This window comes from Rhinolophus hipposideros (assembly GCF_964194185.1).
Source record: "Rhinolophus hipposideros genome assembly, chromosome: 19".
Lineage (NCBI taxonomy): Eukaryota > Metazoa > Chordata > Mammalia > Chiroptera > Rhinolophidae > Rhinolophus > Rhinolophus hipposideros.
Window position 1 is genome coordinate 15101832 of NC_138065.1, and position 23046 is coordinate 15124877.

The 23046-nt window shown below is 37.1% G+C and overlaps 1 protein-coding gene across 2 annotated transcripts in view; it reads left to right on the top strand.

Moving 5' to 3' along the window:
- The window catches only part of VAV3 (vav guanine nucleotide exchange factor 3), a 339163-nt gene that overhangs the window by 175373 nt on the left and 140744 nt on the right, over positions 1-23046 (top strand). For both annotated transcript variants that reach the window (XM_081025193.1, XM_081025192.1), the window contains exons 11-15: positions 922-990; positions 2797-2883; positions 6767-6852; positions 8353-8485; positions 8877-8986. In XM_081025193.1, the coding sequence (XP_080881319.1) occupies positions 922-990; positions 2797-2883; positions 6767-6852; positions 8353-8485; positions 8877-8986 (485 nt within the window). The remainder of the gene's footprint in view (positions 1-921; positions 991-2796; positions 2884-6766; positions 6853-8352; positions 8486-8876; positions 8987-23046) is intronic.

Below are 23046 nucleotides of genomic sequence, written 5' to 3' on the forward strand. Positions count from 1 at the left end.
ACCAATCAGAAGCCTATTATAATGACCCATTTGTAGAGGAGTAAGGACCTGAACCAAGGTAGTGGCAGTGAAGATGGTTTCAGGAGGAAGGATTAGAGTGAGTATCACCACTACATAGTGAGAGGGGAGTCTGGGGTATCTTTCAGGTTTGGCTTCAGTGATTATACTGATGGAGTGCCATCGTTCAATAAAACATAAACAGGAACAAAAGCAAGGTTGTGGGTGAAAATGTATGTGGAAGGGCTTGTGAGATACCCAGGTAGAACTAGTATTTAGTTGGACTTAGGAATCTGGGACCCAGGCGTGAGTTCTGGGTTGAGTACATTCACTTGCTTATCTCATCAGGTGATAGCTGACGTTATAACATGTGATGGAATTTGTAGAGTATGAAAAGTTAGAATAACAGGAGACAAAGGTGAAAATTGAGGGAACAACAACTTTTTAAGGTGCAGATAAAGTAGGAAAGACTGATGAACAGGCAGGAATTTAAGCACAACAAACAACAATAACAGCAACACACAGAAGATCCTACTGTCCGAGAAGCCAAAGGAGAAGGGACAGTCAGACTCAGAAGCTTGAGACAAGCCAAGTTTGATAAGGAGTAAAAAGTGTCAGGTCAGCTTGGCAATGAGGGGACTGTTCATTACATTTGGGAACGTGGTGGGGCATAGAATTCAGGGCCATTTTTGAAAGGAAAATGTGTCTAACCATTGTCTCGTGGGTTTTTTTTTTATGTCTTTCTGGTGTTGTTTTAGTGGTCTTCTTACCATTTGAAATGTTTGATGAAAATAGAGACTAGTGACATCAGATTTATCACATTATGGTGCAAATAATGATAAAAAGTGTTTATCAAAAGTTGTTTTTCCTTATATTTTGGTGTTAATTTGATGACAGCAGTACTAATCTGTATCTTCAAAATAGGAACTGGTCAAACATACCACCGATCCTACAGAGAAGGCAAACCTGAAATTGGCTCTTGACGCAATGAAGGTAAGGCACACGTGTCATTAACTTGTTTGTGGTTTTTATTCTTGCCTGAAAACAATAGAATACAAACTGCTAATGCATATTGTAATATATATGTATTTGTGATATAATATGTATAAGTATTTGTATAGTTTTGTTTTTGGTGAGGAGAGCTGGATATTTTTAATTGAAATAGATATCCTTGCATGGATTTAATTGTTGGACAAAAACACATAAAACCAAGAGGTACATTAAAATAACTTTTGTTACATTTATGAAAGTATGGCAACTTTTATAACCTCCAGGAATGAGTTCAGATGATGGCTTTCTTTGACATCCTCTTTATGGTTACTAACAGAAAACTGTTGGTTTGTTTTCAAGTCACCAGTATCCAGTCAGCTGGTGACTTGAGAACACAGGTGTGACTTGATCCCTCCGGTGAGGGTATCGCGAGGTTTACCTTTGTGGCTGCAGTGTTTCAGTACATGTGGGTTTCAGTTGGGATTTCTATTTTGAGGTAAATCTGAAACTCAACAACTATGAGTAGATAAAGGCACACTTTTTGAATATATTGGGGAATTTGTAACCCCAATTTTATGCTGGACTTTGAAAAAAATAAGTTTTGCCCCTAACATAAAACATAAGAAATATGTTCTCAAAAATAAAATGCAAGTATGATTTTGCTCAGTGATAATTACATATCTGTATTCTTGTGCCAATTTCAGTGTTCTGCTGTTTAGCTGATTTTATTTTTTAAAAATTAATTTTATTTAAGTGTAGTTGGTGTACAATATTGTATTAGTTTCAGGTACATGTTGTAGTGATTTGACATTTTTATACCTTCCAATGTGATCACTCCACTAATTATAGTAATAGCTGTTTAGCTGATTTTAGTACCTTGTCAGGAAATATCAAACAATTATTTATTATTATAAAAAATCATACAAAGTGTCCAATTTTTAAAGAAGTCATTTATAGATATATCCTATGAAAAGTTGGACTTTCATTTACAACAAAGTTAGGAATTGCTTTTTTGCTCAGAGTTCTGTTCCGACTATTGCAGATGAATTTAAGAGGATAGAGGAATAAAAAGAAAAAAAGAACCCAGAATACAGGAAAATCTAGAACACATATAATAAAAATAGCTACTTACAGTGTGGCAAGATTAGCTAATGTTTCCTCAAAAATGAGAAAAGACATTTTAAATTAGGTGAAGGCACCTGGAGAAACATGGCCAGCGTTGTTTGTTCACTTTAATTCAGTTAGCGCTCTTTGTTTTCTCTCATCTCCTTGATTTCTCCTTTATTAACTCTTTAAAATGGGACTCACTTCCTTGGCTGAATGCTCTCAGGAACTAAGACACTAACTGGTTGCAGAAAACAGTCCTGCTAGATTCATTGTCTAACTTTTAGTTACTTTTTTCTCTCTGCTAAGCCTTCCTTATTGCCCTTATGCTAACCCATGTAAAATGTAATTCTCTCAAGATCAATTATTAACGTGTTTAGAATTTACATTCTCCTGACCTAGTTCGCTTTTTATTGTTCTGCCTGGTGGCAACTTTAAAAAAAACTTTTTTTTATCTTCACTCTTTTCCGGTGGTGTAGTAAATGACAGCTCTTCAGTCTTCCCAGCTGTACTCCAGACGTTTTTATTATAACTCACTTTTGAGATGCCGCTTTGATTGATCGGGTGTTCATTTTATTGTCATCGAAAAGTTATGGTATCCGTTTGCCACTAATGAAATTAATGATGTGTTTTCTTTCAAATACTTCTCATCTCTTCTCTAATCTTATCATGCCTTGTTTTTGTCCCTGTCTCTTTATTTGTTAGGACTTGGCACAATATGTGAATGAAGTGAAGAGAGATAATGAGACCCTTCGTGAAATTAAACAGTTTCAGCTATCTATAGAAAATTTGGTATGTAATTATCATTCCATCCGGCTTCTCTAACCCACAAATTGGGGGAACATTCTAGAAGTTGTTTTTGAAGAAAAACTAGTTTACCTTCAAGTTTGTGTTTTCTAAGTTTCTTTATGGTTCCTGTCTGGCAGCATCCATGAGTGTCTCGTGGCACCCTGTGACGTGTCATTGTCCAGGGACTTTCTGCCATCACTTGTCCCTCTCACCTTAATCACACTGGGCTTTCCACCCCCTCCCCCAGTAGTCTGAGTTCTAAAGATTGGAGTTGATTTTGTTCTTTTCCTTACCCTCATACATTATCATGGGTGATTCCTATTAATTTATTCATTTAAATGTGTATTTACTGGGTGACTACTGTGTGCCAGACCTTTTGCTTGGGGCTGGGGCTATAACGCTGAACAACATGGCCTCATGGCAGAGGAGACAGTGAAAAAAACACGTTTTAAAATACTATCTTGACATTAGTTCTGTGAACAGGGTGCTGCAACAGGATAATAAGGGAAGTCCTAGTGTAGATAAGATGGTCAGACAGGTCTTTCTGAGTCGTTGGCCTCTTGCATTTGAGGGATTAGAAGAAGCAGTGACACAAAGATCTGGAGTAGGGGGAGAGGATTCCAGGCAGAAGCCATAGGAAGTGAAATGCCCAGAAATGAGCAAGAGCTTGGGAAGGTCAAGAAGCTGAAAGGCAAGAGTGGCTGGAAATTGAGAGTGAAAGGAAGAATGGCGGGCTCTGAAGAGGGAGAGGTGGGCAGGGCAATTACACACCACAGCCTTCTCAGTCAGGCGCTGAGGTGGGGTGTTATGATTGCTGTGTGAAGCTAGTGAATGGGTTTTTTATTTAGTTATTTATTTATTTATTATCCGTTTTACAGTCATTTACATTTCAAAAAAACCCTTTTAGCAGACAGATCAGTCAGTAAGTTGTTGAGGTGAATTCAACAGAGAGGTGATGGAAGCCTGGATAAAGCTGAAGGCAGTGAACACAGATAAATGAAAGGATTTAAGATACTTTTCTTGGTAGAGCAGGTTTATTGCTTCTTTCCCTGAAACATCTTGAGCTGTCTCTTTCTTTTCACATGCAGCCACACCTCCACTTCAGGACCTCATCTGCCAACTTTCCAATCACAGTAGCCTCTAATCATCTTTTCATATAGTTGCATTTCAAAACGTGGATTTTTCAGTCCACTCTCTTTCCCAAACTGGTTACAATTTTCTGTTGCCTTCAGGATTCAGACAACATTCCTTAGCATCGTATTTAAAGCCCTCAGTGATTTGGCCTTAAACTGTTTTCTTGAAGTCATCCAGCTAATAGCTGCCTACATACTTTGCATTGCAGCTATCCTGCTGTGTTGCCAAACATTTTTATATTTCTGCCTTTGATCATAATATTGTCAGAGCCTAGAATGTCTTTTCCCATTATTTTCTGTCAAATTCCTTCAAGGTCCAACAAAAATAAATCTTTTCCCTAACCTCCCATTATCCCTTTCTCTTTGTAATTCCACAGCACATTGCCTGAACAGCTGTTTAGCATTTATTTTTTTTATTGTGGTAAAATAAACATAATAGTAAATTTACTATTTTTAAGTGTATAGTTTTGTGACATTTACTACATTCACATTGTCTAGCCATCACCACCATCCATCTCCAGAAGTCTTTTTATCTTGCGAAACTGAAGCGCTGTACCTATTAAACCCTCTCTCTGTTCTCCCCTCCTCTCAGGCCCTGGAGATTAACATTCTACTTTCTGTCTTGATGAATTTGTCTACTCTACGTACCTCATATAAATGGAATCACACAATATTTGTCCTTTTGTGACTGCTTTATTTTACATAGCATAATATCTTCAAGGTTGTAGCAGGTGTCAGTATTTCCTTTTTCTTTTTTTTTTTTTAAGAATTTCTTTCTTAAGACTGGCTAATATAGCATGGATTATATATACTCCACATTTTGTTTATTCATTCATCTATCTATGGACACTTGAGTTCCTCCCCCCTTTGACGCTTGTGAATAAGTCTGCTATGAATATGGGGTACAAATATCTGTTTGAGTCCCTGCTTTCTGTTCTTTTGGTTATATACCCAGAAGTAGAATTACTGGATTGTGTAGTAATTCTATTAATTTTTTTGAGGAAGAGCCAAAACAAGAGGTATTTGTTTTCCACAGTAGATGCACCATTTTATATTCCTACCAGCATTGCACAGGAGTTCCAATGTCTTATTCTTACCAACACTTTCTCTTTCTTTTTTCTTGTTTAGATAATATCTATCCAAATGGGTATGAAGTGGTATCTCATTGTGGTTTTGATTTTGCATTTCCCGAATTATTAGTGATATCGAGCATCTTTTCATGTACTTATTGGCCATCTGTATATCTTCCCTTGGAGACATAAATGTCTGTTCAGGTCCTTTGCCTACTTTTGAATCAACATTGTGGTCTTTGTGGTGTTAAATTATAGGAGATCTTTGTACATATGTCCTCCTATGTAGGACATATTTTGTTTGCAATTATTTTCTTTTTGTTTGCAATTATTTTCTTCTATTCTGGGTTGCCTTTTTACTTTGTTAACAGTGTCCTTTAATGCACACAAGTTTTAATTTTGTTGAAGTCCAACTTTTCTTTCGTTGCCTGTGCTTTTGATGTCATAGCCAAGAAATCATTGCTAAATCCAATGTCATAAATCTTTTCCCCTATGTTTCTTTCTCAGAATTTTTAATTTTTTGCTTTTTGATCCATTTTGAGTTAATACAGTATAAGGTAAGGGTCCAATTTCATTCTTTTGCCTCTGCATATCCAGTTTCCCGAGCACCATTTGTTGAAAAGGCCATCCTATCCCCATTAACTGTTCTTGGCACCCATGTCAAAAATCATTTGACTATATATACCATATATGTGAGGACTTATTTCTGGGTGTTCTGTTCCATTCCATTGGTCTAGAAGTCTTCTGTCAGTTACACACTGTTTTGATTACAATCGTTTTGTAGTAAGTTTTGAAATCAGGAAGTGTGGACCCCAGCTTTGTTCTTTTTTGATTGTTTATTAAGGGTCCCTTGAGATTCCATATAAATTTTAGAATGGAGTTTTCTATTTCTGCAAAAAACATCATTAGGATTTTGATAGGGAACATTTATTTTTATACTTTCTTGTAGTAAAGTTAATGAATTATAATTCTGTTTCCTTTATTAGAATATAATTTCCTAGATGTTAGTGATAATTTTTCAGTCAATTCTTTTTTCTCTTAGTACTTTGTATAGTAGGTTCTCCTAAATAAATTTTAAAAATTTATTGTCTGCCTCTGGGGAAATGGCTCATTATTTTTAATCGTTAAGTCAGAACTTTTCATTCTTGAGATCTTAGATCAGGGATGTCATCCTTGACTCCCTACAGTTGACTCCCAAATTAGGTCCGTCAACTGTACATGCTTCTCGTGCTCTTCTTTCAAGGCAATTGCACATTTGTAATTATATACTTATATGAATATTTTTACCCCCACTGGGTAGTATGTTCAGTGAGGGCAGGGCGTATATTATTTTGTTCTCTTATAGTGGCTGGCACCCAGTGGATACTCAATTAATATTAGTTGCTGTAACTTCTTGTGATTTGAATTTTTCCAATTAATTCTCTCTTTTGGTAGCTCATTTGCCCATTAAGGTTATAAGTAAAATTAACTAATGTCTCAGTATACCTCTGGGATAGCCAAGGGCAGACTGTTTTGGAAAGTGTATCCTATAGATCTGAGCCTTTTAGAGTAAGTATGCTAAAAATGTAAAATGATAAAATTTGTAATGTAGTAAGGTAGTTGTCTTTAGCAAATACTCTCTCTAAAATTTATTTGTTTTTGTGTGATTATGAAAAACTGAGACATATAAATTTTATATTTTAGAACCAACCGGTTTTGCTTTTTGGACGACCTCAGGGAGATGGTGAAATTCGAATAACCACTTTAGACAAGCATACAAAACAAGAAAGGTGAGAAAAGAGGAGTAGTACTTATTTTCAAAATAAATAATTAGTATCAGAAGGTTGAGAAAACCTTAAAAACAATTTCTGCAGGACAAAGGAGGGAAACAAAGGAAGAAAAATAAGGGGACAAATCAACATACGCTTTTTCTAAAAAATTCTCATATTTTCCTCTGTTCCGGTATCTGCTGATTTGTCTAATTTAAGTTCGAAGAAGGAAATGGACAATGTAGAGTGTCAGCTAGGGTAAAAAAAAATACGCATTAAAATGACAGTAGGGATAAAGTAACAATAGATAATTACCGTAAAAACACAAATGTTTTTTTTTTATTATACATGTTAAAATAACTGAAAATAATACAAAATGTCATAAGAAAGAAGTCTATGTGTGGACCACTTAGTGAGATTTTCTTGAGCGAAATTTGTAGGTGGAATCCTTGAAGATTAAGCTTGGTCTCGTGTCCCTAATTACATATGTTTATGTATGCAATTGTCATTGGTTTGAAATGGCAAATTTCAGGAACATTTGGAAACGAGAAAGTCAGCCAGCAGGGGGCAGCATCAGCTCTTGCTTTCACCTTGATGTCCAGGCTCTACAGGTAGCCCCCGGGAGACACACATTTTTTTAGCCTCTCCAGGAAAATCGGCTTTGGAAGTGGCGCAAGTGTTAGAGCTATGTGACTGTATAATTATTGTTTAAAAAATATGTATGTGTTAATCACCGAGAGTTTTCAAAAAGATACAAAGTACTGATATTGGATGATGAGATGATAAGGTTTGTTTTCTCTCCAATTACATTGTTTCCAGTAAGAAAGAAGAGAAATAGCAAAGTGTGAATTCAACCATAATTTTTCCAGTTTCCATTTTGCTCATATATCACTCTGGTTGTGTCTCAGGTGGTCCTTTAAATCAGGAGGAGCAAGGTAGGGGGTAAAAGTGCGGGTTCCACAGTTAGACCAGGTGGGAATCCTGCTCAGCACCTCACTAGCAGTGTGACCTTGAGCAAGTTACTCTACGTCTCAGCTTCCTCCCCACTCAAATGAAGATGATACAATACCTACCTCTCAGCAAATGGTCCCGGGGATTTAAGTTAAGTGAGTCATCTTTGTGAGATGCGCATGCCTCAAGGTATTCTCACCGACTCCTAGTAACAGCAATAGACGTTAACTGCTATTGTTTTCATTAATATTATGCTGTAAATGTTTAGCTTCTAAACTAAAAAGAAAAAAGAAATTCTTATCAATACTTTGTCTTAATTGTTCCCTAAGCAACTTTGTAACGTGCATATTGTTCTTATTATAATTTTGCCTGTTTTTTAAATGAGGAAACTGACATCCAGTGAGACCATGTATTTAGTAAACGGTAGTGCCAGGATACACATACTTCACTGTGTTTGCCTCTAACTCAAAGGAAAAATGTTTGGTTGGTTTAATTAAGTTTTACTAGGGAAGAACATAGTTCCAAACCATTTGAAATCAATCAATCTCTCTCTCTCTCTCTCCCTCTCAGGCATATCTTCTTATTCGATTTGGCAGTGATTGTATGTAAAAGGAAAGGTGATAACTATGAAATGAAGGAAATAATAGATCTTCAGCAGTACAAAATAGCCAACAATCCTACAACTGATAAAGAAAATAAAAAGGTGAATTCTTGGAAATTCATAACTGTGATTTTCTCATAACTTTGAAAATTCAAGGAACGTGGGCTAATCCATGAATGTAAGAGGTAGCTTATTGATTCAGGTGTTTTTGTTTCTAGAAATTGATAAGGAGCAAGCCTCTGTGGGAAACGATTGGACAGTGTCACAGCAGATATGATCATCTCTAATGCCTTAATGATTGAGATAGTAATAGGCATTTGGCACAGAAATTGTTGTAGATATGATGTAGATTATAGTAATCTTGACTGTTCACAGTTTGTATGCAGATAATGTTACAAGAGGTTTGTGGCTCATTGTGGTGGTGTTTTAGAGAATTTGGAAACATGATGTTATTAATGAAACATATTAACCTGAGGAATATTAATTTTAACAGTGGTCTTATGGCTTCTACCTCATCCATAACCAAGGACAAAATGGGTTAGAATTTTATTGCAAAACGAAAGATTTAAAGAAAAAATGGCTGGAACAGTTTGAAATGGCTTTGTGAGTATTTCTACTTTTAAAAGTGCTTTTTATCTACCACTTAAATCTCTTATGAATAATGAACTACCAATGAATGTACTCTGATGCTGGTAGCATTTGTACAGAGGCTGTGGAAACACAGCCTTTGCAGGCACATGAGGGCTGTTAGGCTGTCTGCTTGATAACTTTGGTCTCCTAGGAGAGGTTTTGGTGAATTTCTTTAAGATAAAGAAAGAGGGAGCTCTAACCTTCTGTTTGACTTTCTTTTTATGGGCGTATTTTAATTCTTTCAGCAGCTCATGAAAATACAGAGCATGCCAAAAAAATGTATACACATTTTAAGAAAGGAAAAAACTGTGCAGATATATACCGATAACAAAAGATGAGTACAAGTCACGTTTGACTTCTGCAATTACAAGAGGTGCTCAGAGTGGTTACCATCAGCATCCAGACACTTCTGATTACAGCGAACTATTTGTTGCTTGAGCAACGCTGATCAAAGTGTTAACATCCCTTAAAACGTGTATACATTTTTTTGGTACCCCTGGCATTAATTATTCTAATGATAAATTTTTAATGTATAATAATTACCGTGTTTTACATATATCTTTAAATTAAGTAGAAATATCCCCCAAACACATACGCATACATCTATATACATGCATATATTTACTTTTAATAGAAAGATTGATTTCTTTCTCCTGCTTGTTTGTAACTCATTTAATGTTTGAATCCTGGATAAATTGCATGACGTATTCAATGAATGCTTTAAGGGCTTGATTTCTTTCAGTGTCCTTTCCTTTTATTAAAGTGGAAGCTTAACAAAGGGGTGGGGAATAATTCAGACCCGTTTTCAAAAGGAATGGCATAAAGAGATGTAATTACACAAGAACATGTCATTATAGGGGTTAGTTTTTTGTTTTCATGTTTATGGATTAAAAGGTGCATAATGACTGTGGCTATAGAAACATATAGGTCACCCTGAAATTGAAACTGTTAACAGAAGGTGGAATTAAGAAAAAATACTGTCGTGATTTGCTTCATTTGTATTCTGGCATTATTTATTTACCATTTGCAGACAAATTCTATCAGGTCTTTTTGTTTGTTAGTTTTTTCTTTTCCTTTCTTTTCAGACATGCTCATGGTAGTATAAAATGGAAGGAGAATTAGATTGTTTTAAGGAGTTCTGCAGTGAAAAAAACAGATTTTTCTTATGATTATTTAACATTTTGAGAGATAGGCTTGTGTAGCTAAGATATTTTTAAGATTATAGGCAGTTCTAGATTCAGTGATAATCATTGCCATGAGCTGGTTGCGTAGTTTCACCAAGTTATCTAATCTCTTAGAGCCTCAGTTTACTCCTCTGTAAAATGGGGATAATAATATTTTGAATTACAGATAATATGTGTCAAGCAGAATACTACTAGCCAAATACTAAAACAGTAGTCATATGATATTAAACAATAGTGTTATCTATTATTATCACTATTATTAATGTTGTTTTGTATTTAGGATCCTGGTACTACACCTTTGGGGACTTATACAAGTGGAGGGCATCTCCCAGTATACTATTATAGGTCTTGCAATCTATTGTTATTGATTACAATCATTAAACAAAAGGAGTTCGTAGTTGTGTGCATTAATGCAAAGGCTCTACTCCAGGGGCCCCTTCGATTTGGGGCACAAGTGATGAAGTTGGTGGTTTCCGCCCGGTGGGCTGCATCATAAACCAAGCATGTTATCTTAGTGAGGTTTCCAGTGATAGATAGCACTTGGAGTTGAGCAGTTAGAATGGGAGTGACAGGTTGCTGGGGTTGGTGATAATATGCAAAGGCAGAACTGATCTTAAGCCTTTGCTCTTGTGGGAAAAATGCTAGGCTACTTTTTTCTTATGGGTTCGGTTCAACTATATATGATTAGATAGTGAAGAAATTTCTGCACAGGAGGGAAGTTAAATTTCTTGTTCAGAGCAAGCATAAGGACATGGATTGTATGATAGGGATGCCAGTTAATACTTTGTTCAGTTGGTATAAATCAGGCATCTAAACTTTGAGTGTAAGACTCAGCAAGATGGGTGGTTATAATTCTCTCATATAAAAGAATCTGAGGTAGGTAAGCAAGGCGTGGTACGATGGCTCTCAGGGGTGTCATCAGGGACCCAGGCTCAGATCTTCCTTCTGTGCCATTCTCAACATTGGGCTTCTATCCTCAAGGTTGGTCCAAGATGGCTGCTGTCCACCTTGTTGTCCAAGGTGGCTGCTGGAGTTCCAGCTGTAGAATCTACATTACAGGCAGCAGAAGGTGATCCCTTGCTTTTAAGGATCATTTGCAGAAATGCCACACACTTCTGTTACGTACATAATATGGACCAGAACTTAGTCGCGTGGCCACATCTGAAAAGAGAGCCTAGGAAATACAATCTTTATTCCAGGCAGGATTATATCTTGCTAAGAATCGAAGTTCTCTTCCTATGGAAGAAATGAGAAATGGGTATCATGTTTCTTCTAAAATAAGACCAATTAGCTCTAATGTGTCTTTTGAAGCAAACATTAATATAAGACTCGGTCTTATTTTACTATAAGACCGGGACTTATATAATAATAATGTAATATAATATAATATAATATAATATAATATAATATAATATAAACCGGGTCTTATGTTAATTTTTGCTCCAAAAGACACGTTAGAGCTGATTGTCCGGTTAGGTCTTATTTTTGGGGAAACATGATAGTTGTAGGCCACTGTCAGTTCCTGCCTTACAGGTATGTACATATAGGAGTATGGATGGATTCAGATTGTTCCACCACAAAATAGAAAACCCAAAAATAAACCTATACCTATATGGTCATTTAATCTATGACAAAGGAGGCAAGAATATATAATGGGGTAAAGACAGTCTATTCAATACATGGTGTTGGGAAAACTGGACAGATACATGCAAAAAGACGAAGCTAGACCACCTTCTTACACCATATATAAGAGTAAACTCAAAATGGATTAAAGACTTAAATGTAAGACCCCAAACCATAAAACTCCAAGAAGAAAACATGGGCAGTAAATTCTTTGACCTTGCTCTTAGTAGTATTTTTTCTGATATATCTCTTCCACACGGGAAACAAAAGAAAAAAATAAACAAATGGAACTGCATCAAATGAAAAAGTTTTGCACAGCAAAGGAAACCTTCAACAAAATGAAAAGACAACCTACTGAATGGGAGAAGATATTTGCCAGTGATACATTCAATAAGGGGTTAATATCCAAAATTTATAAAGAACTCAACCCCAAAATAACAATCCAATTAAAAAATGGGCATAGGAGCTAAACAGACGTTTCTCCAAAGAGCACACACAGATGGCCAATAGACATATGAAAAGATGCTCAAGGTCACTAATTATCAGAGAAATTCTAATGAAAACCACTATGAGATATCACCTCACACATGTTAGAATGGCTATCATCAATACGAAATCCACAAACAACAAATGTTGGTGAGGATGTAGAGAAAAGGGAACCCTCATGCATTGTTGGTGGGATTGTAAATTGGTACAGCCACTATGGAAAACAGGATGGAGGTTCCTCAAAATATTAAAAATAGGACTACTTTTTGAGTCAGCAATTCCATTTCTGGGTATTCATCTGAAGAAATCCAAAACACTAATTCAAAAAGATGTATGCACCCCTATTTTTATTGCAGTGCTATTTACAATAGCTAAGATGTAGAAGCAACCTAAGTGCCCCCTGATAGACAATTGGATAAAGAAGAAGTGGTGTATACTCATATATGCAATGGAATATTACTTGGCCATAAAAAAGAATGAAATCTTACCATTTGCAACAACATAGATGGACCCAGAGAGTATTATGCTAAGTGAAATAAGTCAGACTGAGAAAGACAAATACTATATGATCTCACTTATGTGTGGAATCTAAAGAACAAAATAAATGAACAAACACAACAGAAATAGGTTCATCGATACAGAGAACAACAAACTGATAGTTGCCAGGTGGGAGAAGGGTTAGGGGGCTGGGTGAAAAAGGTGAAGGGATTAAGAGACACAAATTGGTAGTTACAAAATAGTCATGGGGATATAAAGTACAGCATAGGGAATATAGTCAATAATATTATAATTCCTGTGTATAGTGCCAGGTGAATGCTAGAATAACGGGGGGATCACTGTGTAATTTATATAAATGTCTAATGACTATGCTGTACACCTGAAACTAATATAATACTGAATGTCAACTTATTGACAAATAAAAAAAATAAAAATAAATAAATACATCATTCCACCACAGAAAGATGGCTGTATCAGCCATAGGGTAACTGGATTTCTTAGTCTGTGAGCATTTTTCAGGCACTTCAACAATAAAATTAGACATCCATAGAAGTGGCTGTTTGTAGTTCAGAGTTCTGTGGGCTACCCACGCAGATGGTGGGAGGGTGGAAGGACTTTTTTTGTTTGTTTTGATAATCACTCAGGGGTGAAGTTAAGGGCTCCTATACGCAGGATTATGCTGCATATGGCAAAATAAAATTAGAATTTGATTGAAGCATCAGAATATTTTGTTATTTCCTCCTCCCTTTTTGGAAACTCAATATGCAGGAAAGCCCTGCTTCCAGCTTTGTGAGACAGCCCTTGCTTGTCTGTGCTCAGGAGAATAGAATAATCTAGGTAAGTCCTGAAGCTTAAGACTTTGCCTCGGGTTGAAATTTTGCTATTTTAATCCATTATTTAAAGTCCTAGTCCTCTTATTTTATAAGCCGTGTAGAATAAAAGAAAACTAAGAAACCCTGCATCATTCATGACAGTATGTGACAAGCGGTAAGCCTTGTGTGTGCCCACAGGCCGACCATCTTCCAGTTTCTTCAGCATTAACACGGGTCCCGTATGTCCTCCTGGAACATCCTGGGGTGTTACTTTAAAGAACTCTGAAAAGAAAAGGGAGGCATCGGCGGGAGGCTGGTAGGAAATCAAGGGAGGTGATATTTTAAGACTGATGAAATTCTTGCCAGTTCTATTTGCAAAAGATGGCAGTTCTACTGTTACAGGATGATTGGATCGTTTTTATTTAAAAACAAAAATTGCAAATCACCTTTAAGGCGTTGAAAACACTGCCCTTAATTTAGAACATTAACAAAAGACCATAGGAAAGCATGGATACCAATAAACAGTAAGTGGCCGGCAACACAGGTCATCTCCCTAGAGGCGACCTGAACCTCAGCCCGTGTCTTTCCCAGGAACACCCCACACCTGCTCGGTAGCTGTGTTCTCTGACCCTTTTGGGCTATAACCACTTCCAGCAGTTAAAACGTGTAGTGAACCACACCAGAACTTGGCAGACCTCCGTAAGAAAAGCTGAACAAAGAGAAAAGCAGCAGTGACCCACTTGGGCAGGATTTTTTTCCCTCCTGTGAGAGGAAGGGTAACAGGACCGATGGCTCTTGAGGTTGTTGGACCAGTTATTGAGCTGAATGACGTTTGAGAGCTATAGATCTGGGGACCCTGCTCTGAAGAATGTATTTCAATCCTTAAGAGACTGATTGATAGGCATTGCTTATTCTTATTTATTTCCAAAGGGGCTTTGGTCACCGTCTCTCACAATCCCATTTAGTTATCTGTGAAATAGGATGGCAAATATTTTTATTAGCTTAAGCTAGTTTCCATAATGATGTCAGAAAATGTGGATTTGAGTGCCTTATAGCAATGTTCCAAATATTGTTAGGAAGCTATGGGTATGTTTCTCCTAAACCCCTTACATCCAGTGTATTTTTATAAGTTCTGCTGGATTTAAATTAATCAACATCATCATGCCCATTTTATAGCTCAGGAAACTGACAATCACAGGAGACTTTCGGCAAATTTGTGGAAGTGCAGTGGTCTGTCATTTACAGTAGAGCCCAGGGTGTCAGGTCACAGCATTTTCTTGACCCACGAAGGTGCTAAAATTAGCCACTGGACTGAAATCCTGTTATCTATAACTAGAATCAGATTTCCTTTTTCTTTTCACTGTGACTAGGACCTAGAGAATCAGACAGTTTTTTTTAACTGTTGCAGAAATAAATCAAAATTGGGTGAAATATGAAATAAAGAAATTGAATAACAGAACAAGAAGTCTCTTTAATGGACGAGTTAGGGAGGGAAAGAATACGTAAAATAGGAAAAAAGAGCGTTACATGTGGTAGAATGTGCTGGATTCTGAACCAGTTTTTGTAGTGTTCACCGAAGGGAACTGACAGGCCCGTTTGCATGGAATTTCTTCTGACTTACTTGACCAATTCTTGAAATTTTAACCATTCATATTTACTCCCTTCAATAAAGAAAACTTCTTTGAAGATACACACATCATTATTATTACTATCTCAGATTTCCTCATTGCGTGTGTACCATATGCCAGACACAGTACTTTGTGAATTACCGAAGGGAAAAATAGTGTAGAGATCATTAATGTCTGCCGAAACCTTAGCTCAGGATGGTTATCTGTTAAACGCTTAGAGTAGTGGTAGTGGGAAGAAGAAGAGAAGAGGGTATGGAAATTCTAGAGCTGAGGAGGGGCTCTGGGACCAGGCTGCACTGCCATATTAGTCACCTCGAGGGCAGCCCCTGAAAAGGAGAGCTCTCCAAGTGGAGTGGGGCAGGGGGCGGGAACTTAGCCCTTAAATTCCACAAATCAGATTTCATCTGAGCCACAGTGTTTCTTTTAAATTTATTTCCCATTTCCTTCCAGGAGGAATTTGAGGTCACTCACTGTAAAAAGCACACATGCCACAGGATTAAAAAGAAAAATTTAAATAATCAGAGGTCGAACACAACAAGGTTTCAAAGCCTTTTCCTCAAACTCAGGCTCCACTAGACATCAACATTTTCTTGAAATTTACCTTCTTTGTTTGTATTATAAAAGCCATGAGTATGTTTTTCACATTTTAAATTTAAAATTATATTTCATCAAACATAATTTGTTTTAATCTAAAGATATTGCTCAGATATTCTCAATACCAGAGAGATAATTACCAGAGGAAATTATGTTCATTCTACAAATATTTATTGAGTACTTGCCTTGTTGCCAGACACTGTTGGAAGCCCTGGGCGTATAACAATGAGGGAACTATTGCAATTGAATTTAAATACTGTAAGTTCTAAGTATAATTTTCAGTTAATATATAATGGATCGAATTTCAAAACTGAATTCTGGATATTTCTGTTGAAATAATCTCTTCCTCCCAATCCTATTTATTCATTTAAAAATAGATGGAGGCCCAAGAGTTGTCTTTCTCCCTCCACATGCAGTCACTTTCTCACCAATTTCTGCACAGTAAATCTGACCCCATTTGTCATCTTCATCCTCACCTTCCTGGTTTAAGCCTCCCACATCTCTAATTAACATCTTTATTCCCTGCCCCCTCCTCACCAGTCCGTTCTTCAGGAAGCATCCAAGGTGATAGGATTGTGTTCTGCCCCGCTTAAAACCTTTCGTTGGCTCTTTATTGCACTCAGTATACTATCAAAATTCATAGCAGGACCTGAGAAGAATCTCCATGATTATATCCTGCCTATCTTTCCAGCCTCATCTCGCATGAGTTCACCCTTGCTCATGTTGCTGTAGTTCCATTGAGTAATGGTTCAGTTCCTGGAGAATGCACAGGCCTCAGGCCGTCACCCTGAGGTTCCCTATTTCATGTAGTTTTTCCTTTTACCTTTCGGCTAGATGGTTCTTTATCCTGCAGATCTTGGGTTTAAACATCTCTTTGGGAGAGAGATATCTCCTGATCACTATGCTAAATTAGTAACCTCACCTCCCCAGTTTTCTCTCACAATTGTAATTATGTGGCTGGACAAATATTAAGCTAGAGTAGTATTTGTAGCCTTTTCGCCACTCCACAATCCCCCTACTTGTTAAAGAAAATCTGTTACTTGTTTCCTCAGTTTTACCTACCTTTTCTCCTCCTAAAGGGCAGAGATTATTTTCTTGTTTATTAGGAGAGAAGCTACACTGAACTTCATGGTTGATACTGGGAGAAAGGGCTAAAGAAAGCTTTTGGGGTCTGGGAATGGAAATAAAGTTATGGGTTTTGGTGTGAGTGGGTCTAAGGGATTGGGAAAGGGGAAAGAGGCCTTTAGAAATGCATTTCTGTGGACTCTGAATTATATTCCCTTTTATGTTCTTCAAAATGCTAAATAAAGAATAAAATTGCTTTTTGGTTGCTGTATACCATGTTTCCCTGAAAATAAGACCTAGCTGGACCATCAGCTCTAATGCATCTTTTGGAGCAAAAAATTAACATAAGACCTGGTATTATATTATGTTACATTATATATTACATTACATTACATTATATTATATTATACCTGGTCTTATGTTATATTAAAATAAGACTGGGTCTTATGTTAATTTTTACACCAAAAGACTCATTAGCGCTGATGGGCCAGCTAGATCTTATTTTGGGGGAAACACGGTATATACCTTTAATGCCCCAAGGCTGGGTCCCTGGGTTGATGGGATTCCCGTTAGATCTGGCTGTCAGTTTCATGGAGTTTCTCCCACTGGACTGAAAACACCAAGGGATCTCATCAGTGTCGTTCACACGCATGATAGTCCTAACACAGTGCCTGGAACATAGTGCATAATCACAATTTTATTGTACATCTGAAATTTTACTCTTTTAGTTTTTGACAAGGGCAATAAGAGAGATGAGGATTTGAGGAATTAGGGGATTCTTATTGTTTGACGAAATAATCCCAATAGCTCTCGAGGAAGAGAAACTTTTTCTAGTATGACAAGAAACCTTTGTAATGTAGGATGTAATGTAGGAATGATAAGAGGAACTGAAAAAAACATTATGTTCCACCCCAGCAGCATTAGATTTTTTTAAGTTCTAGAAGTCGATGTCTTATCTCATTATTTTTTTTCCTAAGTTAGCCTTTAGAAGTGAGATTGCAATTTTTTGAAGGCATTTTTGTAGACACCTAACATGATGCTTCCAGATTATGATTCTTTTTTGTCCTCTCTGATATGTTTCTTTTTGGCGGTCTGACTTAATGCTTGGATGGAGCTTTCAGAACTAGGCAGGATGTGTAATTTTCACATTACCTAGACTTTGAAATAACACTGATCTAATCTATACCTTTGCTAAAAACTGCAGAACAATTTGCACCTCGTGGGCTATCTGGGGCCTCCCTGCCTCGAGGAGACGTTCGCGGAGTTTGACCCAAACTCCAGTTCTAAGGTCTCAGGTGTTCAAAGCCTGCCTATATCCTCACATTTCTTCCTGTTCACACGCCTGATGCCTTGTGGCCTGCTTGTTTTTCTGACCTGTTAGACCCACTCCTTATCTGTTTCCACCTGAAATCTAGTCACGGTCTACATTTTGTGATACTGATGGATGTCACAAGGGAGACTCATTTCATGTGCCTGTTCCCTCTGCCATTTCACTGGTCTCCTTGACACCCTCAGCAGCACCCTGGAGTGGGACCCTCCCTGTGTATGCTACACCCTGCAGTGGCCCAGTACACCTGACCTCCCTGCTGCTCCAATGGAGAGAAGTCAGGCCAGACGGACAGCACCCTCCCGGCCATGCTGGGGCTTAGGGGAATAAAGCTGTGTTCTGTTACACAGCAATTTAAGATTAAGAAATCTGGTGAGTGTCTCAGGAGAAGATGGTCTTTGTTGTTGATTGACAAGAGACCCGTGTTCATAATATCAAAGGTTTGGCAGCCCATTTGCCATTCTATTGTACATATTTAAAAGACTGGCTTTGTTTACATTTTTGCCCAGACGGAGATTCCCCCAATATCTACGTGAAACTAAGTCAGAGATTTCTATAGCAAGCTCACACTCCAACGCTACTATGAGCAGTAATACAATAATAGCACTACTGCGTCTCTCTTCCTTTCTCCTCCTCTCCCTCCTCTTCGTTGTCTTCATCAGGAGGTCTGTTTGGATCTTCTCAAATACATAAATAACTATCTGTCGAGACTATAATTTTCATCTCTTAGAGCAGGCCAGCACACTTTTTTTTGGTAAGGGACCAGGAACTAAATATTTTAGGCTTTGTGGACATATGGTCTCTGTCACAACTACTCAGTTCTATCACTGTGGTAATAACAGAGCCACAGATAACACATAAATGAACGATGAGTGCGATGTATCCCCGTAAAACAGGTGGTGGGCCGTACTGGCCAGGAGCTGTAGTTAGCGACCCCTGTTTTGCAGCACAAGGGTGATTAAGACCTAAGGAATGTCGTGCGTGTTGCCACTAAATGATCTCAGCTATAACCATAGTGTGGCCTATTGTAGAAATGAGCGTGTTTTTTTTGTTTGTTTGTTTTTTTTAAGTAGCACTGATTCCTGTTTAGACCATCATGATTGAGCTATAAAATGTTCTCTATGCCGCCAAAACCAAAACACCTGGATGAAGGATCTGTATTTGGCATTATTTTGTACCATCCAGCTGAATATCAAAAATATCTGCTGAAAGAGTAGACTGCATCTATTCAGGCACTGGGTTTCATGAAGTTTTATTACATGATTTATTGGAAAGGACTTTGAGGCCCACAGGATCCAGGCCAGTATCAACCAGATGGTAACCTTTTCTGTACTCGGTAGTCAACCACGTCAACAAGGATAGTTTTGTAGTCAGTGATGGCTTTGTGCTCTTGAAGTGTTTTCTTTCCAGCAATAATGACATTTGTTGCCTGTTACTTATTTTGAAATGTTCTTCCTGGAGAGCACACCGAGGAAAACGAGAAAGGGTAAAGGAAAACTGCGGAAGTGTAAGAGTTGGCCCAAGGGTGAGCCTTCCTGGATGGGCTATATGTGGGGGTGACATTTTGACTGTGATGGCACCTGCTTTGGCATTTTCTGGGTGTCCAAAGCCTGTCAGTGTCTATTTGGAAACTGATAGCCTTACAAGCATAACTACCAAGGGCAATAAAAGAAATGAAGACTTGATGAGTTAGGGGTTTCGTATTGTTTGACAAAATATCCCAACAGCCCTTGAGGAAGAGGAACTTTTTCTAGTATGACAAGAAGTCTTTGTAATGTGGATCCTTACATAGGAGGCACTGAAAAAACATATGTTCCACCCCAGCAGCATTAGATTTTTTTAATTTCTAGAAGTCGATGTCCTATCTCATTATTTTTTTTTCCTAAGTTTGCCTAAAGTATCGTCTGCAAAGCATGTCTCTATTGGTTTGCCCATGTGCATTTTTGTTGTTTGGAGAAACGATATTCTCTAAAAACACCCTTTTATTCTTTCTCTTTACAAGGCTTTTGTTACCAGTTTTTAATCTGAAGAATTTGTTTATGACAAATATGACATCCATGCCGACATGACCCGTTGTCCCTGGGCTGTGCTGAGTCTCATGGTACTGACTTGTGCCATTAATGTCATAATTAATGACATTAATCTCCCAAGTTGAAGCCAGCTTGACTCTCCCTGACTCTAATGTATTGTCTATAACCTTTCAAACTTGGCAGTTAAGTATAGGGAACTGACTTGCAGTTTCCTGGCAGCAATAAAAGGAAGTAGGATATGGGACAGTGCTCAGGAAAATCACAGCTGTCATAAAATGGAGTCTTTGAGTAGCCTGTTGGATCCAGAAACATGCAAAAGCATTTCATGCATGACAAAGCATTAGTAAATATTAAATAGTATTCTTGTTCTGTTATTGGTGGGGATCAACCTCTCTGCTTTCTCTAGTTATATTTAATACTTATTTGACGTTTTTCTGGCATTCCCGAGCATGCTTATAAGGAAAGGGAAGTCATAGGCAGGAGGAAAATTGTAGGATAGATATCAAAACTTCCATCAACAAATAAACATTGCCCTGGTTAAAAGTAAACACAAATAAAATAATTAAGCTTAGATATCGTTGGTTTCTCTGATCTTTTATAACAGAACCTTTGATCTATTTTCTTCCTCTTCTTCTTCTTCTTCTATGAATAACAGTGTAACTAGGAGAGTTTAACCTGACAGTGGTGGTCACTGTGCTTTTTCCAGCTTGTCAGGGTAATGTAGAGATTGACACAAAAGATAAGATTGTTTTGGAATCCTTTGTTATAGTGAGTCAACTATGTATATGGTTTCCTCTGAGAAAATGACATAATCAGTGAGCAAGCTTTAATTTATACATCTAAGCCTAATAGTTAATGTCACATGTACTACTTTTAGGATATTTCTTGATAAGAAATTATTAGATCACAGGATAATACCTTGGGCTCAACATAAGCTGCAATTGAAGATTGACCATCCTTACCATGGAAACGTGGGACAAACTTCATTTTTCCTTTTTATAAGGTAGTAGGCCATAGCAGTCCAGTTGGAGAGATAAGAAAGTCATACTGAAACAATTATTGAATGAGACTGAATATTGTCTGTCTGTATTCATTCGTTTATGTATTTATTGAACATCTCATACGTGCCCAGGAATGATGATAAGCACTAGGGGTAAATGATGAATAAGACATGCTTTCTTTTCTCAGGGAGTTTACATTCTAACAAGGCTTATATTTTCAAGTCAGCATTATAATGTCAATGCAAAGCAGTGTTAGATTGCAAGATACATGAAATGGTTTATACCATGTTATTTTGATGTAAGGAGAATAGAATTGGAAATTAGAACATAGGAAATCCAATGCATTGTGATGCGGCTGGGCAAATTTTGAGAGTTATTAATTTGCAACTGAAGGCTTTCCCTCTTTGTTTAGAAAAAGCAAGTTGTCGTAGGTTAAGTATATGTGGTTTGTTTTGTTTTTGTTTTGTTTTGCTTTAAATAATTAAGAAAAATTGCCATTTGCCACTGATAAGTAATTTAGAAAAATTAACTTGGTCTTGGTGATGTTTCCTTGTGTATTCTGAATACCTGTTTGCAATGATCAAGATCTTCAGAAACCACACTGTTTTATAAACTCCTAAGCACTCTAAAGAGGAGTTTCAAGCTGTTCTATTCCAACCATTCAATGCCTGAGCCTTCCTACAACTTCTTTCCAAGTGTAGCCTGTGCTTGAATGCCTCTTGTGATGAGGAACTCACTACCTCTCTCCTTCTTTGTCTTGCTTCACTGTAGAAAACTCTTCCATATAATGAGTTGAAATCTGTCTGTTCAAGTATAATTTCCTAATATTATTTCTTGGGTCCAAATAGAACATGTGTAACTTGTTTTCCTGTATGGTTACCCTTCAGATATTCGAAGATAGGTATTCCTCTAAGTTCATGTTTTAAAGATTCTTTCTCTTCAACACATGAAACTTGGGAAGGTTCTCTCATTAACTAATTTAGCTGAATGCTAATCTGGATCAGGTAAAGGTCTGGGTAAATGCAGTATTTAATTTCAACCCAGTATTATGGGCAAGCTATGATACTAGCTGCTGTCACTCCCACAAAAAGTAGATGAGACAGTTTAATTTTCATGGTGTTTCAAAATCAATTTGGGGAACTATGATCAAATCATGCATAGCATTTCTTCTGCTTCTGAGTATTATAAGGAAGATTTCAGATTTTGATTCCTTTGTGTTAGAGTATTTAGAGTCTGGTAGCATATGAAGATAATTCCTTACTCTTATAGAGTGCTTTGTAGTTTCCAAAGTGTTTTTTGGATAATACTTCATTTGATTCTTAAGGGGTCTTGTGAGGTAGCCAGGAAGGTATTACCTTAAAAAAAGAAAACAAATCAGAAAAGAAAGGAGAGACTAAATACTTTGTATGTGCATTATTTTTCAGTTAACAAGTGGCAGAGACTGATCTTAAATCTCAATCCAGACCTTTTTTCCTCACACCACGCAGTGTCCTTTACAGCAAGAATACCTACTGTTGCCCTCCAAAGATGAAAGTTGTCTTCAGTTTATTTTATAATCAAGAGGTATTCTTGTGCAGTACATTCATACACTAGATGAAAAGTATGATTTAGAACTTAAATACTTTCCACTTATTTTTTAGTGATGCCCGTTGGACAGGAATTGGATATTTTTACAGAATCAAATAAGTGACATTATGCATATTATTAATAATTTGTAAGGATGATTTGGGCTTCAAAGAATTTCCTTAGAGTAAAATAAATTAGGTCTTAATTTACAAGTTAATT